This window comes from Chrysochloris asiatica, unplaced genomic scaffold (assembly GCF_000296735.1).
Source record: "Chrysochloris asiatica unplaced genomic scaffold, ChrAsi1.0 scaffold00092, whole genome shotgun sequence".
Lineage (NCBI taxonomy): Eukaryota > Metazoa > Chordata > Mammalia > Afrosoricida > Chrysochloridae > Chrysochloris > Chrysochloris asiatica.
This window is the reverse complement of record NW_006408610.1, coordinates 6385654-6393170: the sequence shown is the minus strand read 5'-3', so window position 1 is coordinate 6393170 and position 7517 is coordinate 6385654. Positions and strand designations below refer to the sequence as shown.

The 7517-nt window shown below is 46.7% G+C and overlaps 1 protein-coding gene across 6 annotated transcripts in view; it reads right to left on the bottom strand.

The window, feature by feature from the left end:
* CELF6 (CUGBP, Elav-like family member 6) overlaps positions 1 to 7500 on the bottom strand; it is a 40095-nt gene extending 32595 nt beyond the window's left edge. For 3 of the 6 annotated variants that reach the window (XM_006866521.1, XM_006866520.1, XM_006866522.1), the window contains exons 1-2: positions 7183 to 7327; positions 3423 to 3505 (exon numbers count right to left, since the gene is read on the bottom strand). In XM_006866521.1, coding sequence (XP_006866583.1) covers positions 3423 to 3505; positions 7183 to 7327 — 228 coding nt within the window. Of the gene's footprint in view, positions 1 to 3422; positions 3506 to 7182 lie in introns of all 6 variants that reach the window. The other 3 variants (XM_006866517.1, XM_006866518.1, XM_006866519.1) reach the window with 3 other exon arrangements.
* Between the last annotated feature and the right edge of the window lie 17 nt (positions 7501 to 7517).

Sequence of the window (7517 nt, the reverse complement as noted above, 5' to 3'; positions counted from 1 at the left end):
CACTGACCTTGCAGTTCAAATAGCTTTGCAGTCTGGCGCATTAACCCACAGCGCCACACCAGAAGTCCTGTAGAGTCATTATAAGTTGAAATTGATTCGATGGCAACAGTTTGGAGTTTCTTCGTTTGTTTGTGGTTGGTTAAGGAGAGGTTTTGTTCTCCAAAAGTTTATCTTCATTTTTTCAGTGGTTCCCATTTGCCTTCAGGATAATATCCAGCTCCTTTAATTCAGCATTCCTCTTCAATCTCTGTCCTCCATGAGTCTTCTTTCCATCCTGGCTTATGCTTACGTGGATCCTCTCCCACACTCCAAATCCCAATCTTATTTCACACTCATCCTGTTCCTTCTGTTTCTGAAACCATTACTAAGCCATTTCCCACACAGAATGTTGCCATTTATTTCACTGACCTCAGTTCTAGCAGCAGCGGTCACTTGCACCAATGTTTCAATGAATGATGACCTCTACCACTTATAAAAGCTGCTGTTACTATAATTGCTACTGCGTACACTAAGCACTGGACTGCGAACCTCAAGGTCAGCAGTCACAGCCCCCCAGCCATTCAGCAGGAGAAAGGTGAGGCTTTCTGCTCCCACAAGGACTTAAAGCCTCAAAAACCCTATACAGGGTCACTATGGGTTAGAATTGACTCGATGGTGCTTAACAACAACAAGAACAACCAGCAACTAATCCATGTTGAGTGCTTATTGTCTGCCAAGAATTGTGCTAAACGCTAAATCACTACAATAATCCTTTGAGTTCATTTTACAGAGAGGAAATTCAGGCTTAGAGGTGGAGACTTGTTCAAGGTCAGTGAACTGTTGAATGGTGGGGCCTGGAGCCACACAAAGGTATATCTGACTCCAGAGCCTGCAGACAGCGGATTGGCGAAGGTGAGATGTTGGTGCTCCTTGGGACATAATCTCCAAAAGTAGGGCTCCAGTTGCTTCTGTTATTAACATTAGTCCTAGGACCTGACAGTCCGTTAACAGGGTTAATAATCAGCAAAGTTCTACCCATTGCTAACCCAAACCCATTTGCTGTTGAGTTGATTCTAACTCATCATGAACTATAGGGGTTTCTGAGGTGATACATCTCTATAGAAGCAGACTGCCTTGTTTTTCTCCCTGGGAGTGGCTGGTGGGTTAGAACTGCTGACCTTCCAATTAGCAGTCAAGTGTTTAACCACTGTGCCACCAAGGCTCCCTATCCCATTGATGTTGCTTTAAGGTGCTGTTCATCGTGACCCTGTGCAGGGTTTCCAAGGCTGTAAATATGTACAGTAGCACAAAGCCTCACCTTTCTCCTAAGGAGCAGTTGGTGTGTTCCAATCTTGTGGTTAGCTTATCAATTTTGTAGATCAGCTAGTGTTCTTCTAGTCCCAGTCATCTAAACTGGAATTTCTTACACTTTATATGTCTGTAGTCCCCTTGATGTTATTGTTGCTGTTAAGTTATGAGTAGGTTCAGACTCATAGTGATCCCGTATAGAGTTTCTGAGGAGTGGCTGGTGGGCTTGAACCATTGACCTTGCAGTTCAAACCAACCTTGCAGTCCAACGCCTTAACCCACAGTGCCACACTAAAACTCCCACTGGTTGTTGTTGTTGTTGTGAAGTGCCTTTGAGTCAATTCTGACCAATAGCGACCCTGCATAGGGTTTCCGAGGCTGTTAATCTTTACCGGAGCAGAAAGCCTCATCTTTGTCCTGCGGAACTGCTGGTAGTTTCGAACTGTGACCTTGAGATTAGCAGCCTGTAACCACTACACTACCAGAGATTGGTAGATAGCTCAAACTCAGAGAAGTGACTTCTTCATCTGCACTAAAACCAGTGCCTGTTGCTTATATATACCAATTCTGATCCTGCCTTCTGGGACCACTTATAGAAAACCAATTACCTTTTCAGAATCTGAAGATAGTTATCCCCACCCCAAGAGTAATATTTATTGAGATTTTATTCCGTATTAGGCATTTTATAAGCCTCAATTCTTACTACAGCCCAGTGAGCTAGATGTTAATACAACTCAGTCTTTTTTTCAAAAAAATATTTATTTATTTAATCCACTCTTTAATGACAAGGCAATTGAAGCTCAAGAGGCAAACTAATTTATCCAGGTACACAAAACTGGCAAATGGCAGAGCTCGGATTTAAGTCCAGATGTCAGAATTCTTAATTAGTATGTATGATGCCTCCTTATTAAAAATCCCCAAACTATTATAATAGAGTCAATTCTGACTTACGGTGACCCTATTTGTTACAGAGTAGAATACCCCCACAAGCATTTTCTTGATTGTAATCTCTACTAAAGCAGATAGCCAGTCAGATCATTCTTTCATGGCACTGTTGAGTGGGCTTGAACTGTCAACTTTCAGGGTAGTGGCTGAGTGCAAACCTCTTGCATCACCCAGGGTCCTTTGTTTCCCTATTAAACCATGTAGGGCTATTAAGATAAGCACTAGATTGCTAACCACAGGTTGGCAGTTCCAACCCACCAGCTGCTCCTCAGAAACCCCATATAGGGTCTCTATGGGTAGGACTCAGTGGCACTAAACAACAACAAACATTAGGTTCTCCAAATAAATATCTCCAATTCATTCTAATATCTTCCCATGATGTATTTTGTGTTTCTATTTCATACTGGTTGGTTTGGGACATGTTAATGACATGCTTAAATCTGAGGTCTAGAACTCCAGGTCCTGCCTGCTAATGGCATTGAAATAGTCTTCTTGTTCTAGATATGCTATTCCAGAGAAAATGAGGCTGTAATGGTGAATCCATGCTAGATATTAACAATCACTACTTTCACTTTCTTCCTGCCACATGATTAGTAGGTCCCATTTTGCTTTTTGTCCAGTGATTATACCATTAGCCAAAGCCAAACCAGGTACACACAAGCCTAGATACCCATAGAATTAAGTCTTCCTCAAGTGTTTGGGATGTGGAAGGAAGGCAGTCTTTGTGTCCCACTCCCAAACAAACAAACAAAAAACATTACAGGGAGACGTCTGGAGGGAAGTGCCAGCAAGGACCCTGAGGCTGAAGAAAATGGGATACCAGTCCAGCAGCGTTCCTATGTCATGTATTCACGTATGTGTTCACACCTATGACACATGACAGCGGAGGTTATAATTTTAGCCAAGACAAGCAAATTCTAGTTTTGTCCATGGCAACGATGCTTTTCCTAAAAGATGGAGTAAAACATTTGGCCCAAGAGGCCCAAGCACCTTTCTCTGAGCCAAATGATTGAATATGACAAAGGACATACAGCTGTTCAGAGGTGAGGGAAGCCCTCTTCTAGAGAGATGATTCTACTTCTAGCTCCTAGTCACAGCCCAGTCCCCACATGCTGCTTTAAAATGCACACAAGGTATGCTCCCAGCTGGAGCTGATGCCCACCCCCCCCTGCCCACCCTGGAGGACTTACCCCTGGCAGGGTCTTCTGCTCGTGCAGTGCACTCTGGGCCTTGAGAGCAGAGTCCCGGGCGCAGTAGGTGAGGAAGGCACAGCCTGGGGAGGGAGAGGCTGGCTCAGGGGGTTTCCTGAAGCCCCCAAATACTCTTCCAGGAGAGACTCCATTAAGTTGACAAACTCAAGATCACAAGCAAGGATACTAGTTCTGAGAAGTTTCTCTGGCTCCCACCTTCTCTGAAGGGAGGGACTGTGCATGAGGACCAGTGTCCTCGGTTCTTGCTCCCTCTCATTTGCTCTTGGCTCCCTGCCCAGGGGAACATGTGCACCCACACCCAATCACATGGTCTGTATCCTATACCCTCCCTCCACACTCCAGCCGTAAGTCCTGTTGGCTCAAACCTCACTAAGCGGATTTGCCTTTAGCTTTAGACCCTCTCCCCTCCCTTTTTGGATGCAGACTCACTGAATCTCCCAAGACCAGTCTCAGTTCCTTCCCTCCCTACTTAATGGACAATGGCAGGAGGCAGAAGACAGGAGAGTTGGAGGCCAAGCTTAAGACTCCACAGTTTCTTCTCAATATCTGTTTTCCAAGTTTGAAGCTGGGGCATGGGTTAATTTAAGACTTTAAAGATGAGGCTGCCTTAAGGACTTCCTGTAGGGACACCCTAATCCTATCTGCTCCCCGAGAGCTTTAATAGGGCCTCTTAAAGGGTTAGTGTATACCAAATCTGACTCCTCTAAAAAGGCCAGCAGAAATGGATCAGGGCAGGTCTTGGTTGAACCAAAGGGTCAGATCTCTCTCTCTTTGCTTAGCCTTAGAAACTATAGCCTGCTAGAAGGCACTGAGGCTTGGTACCTCTTCCATCTCAATAGTCATTGAGCACTTGTTCAGAACATATTTATTGAATACCTATTATGGTGATGTTTTATGATGGGGTTAAGGATAGAGAGGCAACATGAGGGACCCTTTCCCTACACTCATGGGAATTATGTAACATACTGGCAGCAGGGGCACTTAGTTTGAGTCCAAAAAGTTAAAGAGTTGTCTCAGAGGACATTGACCCTGTAGAAAGATAAGAGTGAGCCAGGCATCGGGAAGGGTTGACAAGAATTTCAGGCAGCCAGAATAGCTTATATGAACTCTTCGAGTCAATAAATAATTTGGTGTGTTGGAGGAATGGATAGAAGACCAGTATGGCTGGGGCTTGATGAATGAAGATAGATTTACTAGTGAGGTGTGTGAGTCAGATCATATATGGTCTTGTAGACCTCAGTTTGGATTTTGAAATTCCTTCTAAGAGGTATGGAGAGCCACTAAAGAGTGACATAATAATATCTGTGTTTTTAAAAAGAATCGTAAAAGGGAGAAAGACTGAAACAGGAGAGAGTGGATGTGGGAAGTCATTAGGAACTTGATGCAGATTTCCGTTTATGCCTTAGCAAACCAAAAAGAAAAATGGGAGCATTTCAAAAAGGTGTCTTCTATATGAGTACCCTCTTACAGCACCTGGATATCTGCCATTTACTGAATAAAGGGACCTTAGAGAACTCCTATGCTAACTTCTTATATTGATAGGCAAACTGAAGCCCAGAGAGTGTGTCAGTGGCAGGGCAGGATTTGGAACCTCCTAACTCCCAGTCTGGATTGTTTTCAAAGCACAGTGACTTCCTTTCTCAGTACACGGCCATGAAAAGGAAAATGAGTCACCCTGGCTTTGGGACGTCACTGTTGCTGAGGAGAAGGTGGGTATGATATTTATTGGGAGACCCTCCCCCAAACATCTTGCAAGAAACACTTAACCCTTGCCTTGAGGAATTATGGGTTGGTCTGGGAATAAAACCACTAAACACCTGATTCCTCTTACATTCCTGATTCATCATCTGCCATCACCAAGCCTTATCAGCTGACGTCAAAAAAGAGACAGGGCTAAGGATGTATCTGAAAGGCTCAGCTGAGCAGTTGCTGCCTAAGGGAATCCCATTTGCACTTGAAGGAATGGAGGGATGGGAATACAGAGACGCTTGGGTTGAGGAACAGACAGATGAAAAAAAACAGGAAGATTACAGCTCAATAAAAAGTGTGAGGGAATGAGGGGACAGTTCATTTGAGTATGAAAAGTGAGAGTAAAAGGTATTCTATACACGTCCCTTATTGTGTAGATAGCCCAGGATGATTAGCTTGTACTTACATACTGAAATCACTGCCTAGAAAATAAGATGCTATAGATGTATGGACAGACATACAGGCAGGAAGTCAGACTGCATAAGAAGAAATCTGAATGGGGTGATCTTGTCCTCTCATGCTCCCTTTAGCTTACCTTCTCCAAAGGGTAAGAAAGTCACCCTTACCCATGTGGTCCCAGCCCTTTTTATGGGCATCTTCTGAAAGCACCTACATACATATGCCTAGGAATCATAAAAGGTGTCCCAGTTGAAAAGAAGTAGCACCCTGATTTCAGCTCAAAGCGCTTAGGAATGCATCTTCGGCTATTACCTATGGCCCAACACTCCTCTTCTAGGAAGATCATGGAGGAGAGTTAGTGATATTTATTTATCCCCCAAACCTGAAATCCCATCATGAGAGGCTTCTCCTCAAACCATCTCCTCTTCCCCTGGCCATGTATGACACTGCTGCTTCTTCATATCTGTGATTATGGCTCTTACTCCAGCCCAGCCCGGACAGACTTTTCTGCATGTAAACAAGCCTCCTCCCTCTCTCTACAGGAAGAAAGGGGTGTGGCTGGACAGGGCCATGGCGCCTCTGTCTCTAGCTAGAGAGGAAGAAGACCCCCCTTCCATCTCTTCTACCTGACCCACCCTGAGAGTGCTCTGATCCAGGACTAGCCTGTGAGAGATGGAAAGCAGGAGCTATAAAGAGGATTGGGGGAGAAGCAAAGAAGAGGCTCAGGAGTTGGGGGATTAGAGGATGAAAGTGTGGGTTCAGCTGATGGGAAGTCTGAGGTGAGGGAACACAGGGATTCAGGAGTTCCCAACTGAGGCTAAGGTTCTGTACTGAAATTAGAAGAGAAAGAAGGGTGTTGGGGTTGTGGTAAGGGGAAGGGGAGACTGGCATTACTGTTAAACCTAAGTCAGGCATTTAGAGCTGAAAGCCTCCTGGGAGGGGAACTGGACTTTGTGAGTTAGCCAGGTCTGGGGTCAGGAGAAGGAGAGAGCTTGGGTCTGTGAGTTTTAAATTGGCATTCTGATCAACAGAAGGCTCTGGGGATGAGTGGACTTAGGAAGTACAGAATGTATAGGGTACAAATCCAAGAAACGTATGGGGCTTGTTAGGCCTGAGTGGACTAGTAATCAATGGGGGTGGGGGTGGGGGAGGGCTTCAGGAATTCTTGGGTCCAGGGTTTGGAAGACTAAGAGTATTAGAGATGTAGCAGGTAGACTAAGTTTTCAGATTGCAGGATTTGGGATCTCTGATGGGAGGGACAGAGGAAAGGGCCAACTGAAAGGCAGAACTGCCAGGATGTGAGAGGTAGGGAGTCGGAGGTTAGACTGCAGACGATGTTAGGGGACCAGAAGGATGACCAGAGCAAAGACACGGAAGAGAAATTCTGGGTTGGGTGTTCTGTGATCTGGGGAGGGGGCTGGGTGGAAGGGGTTGGTATTAGACAGGTGTTGGACTGGCTCTAGGCACGACTAGGGCTGGGGCAGCGGTTGGGGTTGGGGTTTGGGCCCGGCTGCACTCTAATCGGATTGGGGCTAGGCTGGGCTGGGTTGAGCTGGGCTGGGCTGGGCTGGGCTGGGCTGCCCCCGCGCACCTTTGTGGAGGCCGGTGAGCCGGTCCTTCAGCACCGTCAGCTCGTAGATGCGGCCGAACTCCTCGAACAGCGGCTTGAGGTCCTGCTCATCCAAGCCCCGCGGGATCTGCCCCACGAAGAGCTTGATGGCGTCGTGGTCCTTCATGGGTACCGCGGGACCCGGGTTTAGCCCGCTCAGGCCGACACCGCTGTCCGCGGTGCTGAAACCCAAGCGCGGGCCGGGGCCGGCGGGCGGCGCAGACCCTCCGGGCGCAGCGGCCATGTCCCCGCCCGGTCCGCCCTCCCGCCGGTCCCACCGGTCCCGCCGTCCCCTCCCTGGACCGGTGGCGAGGGCC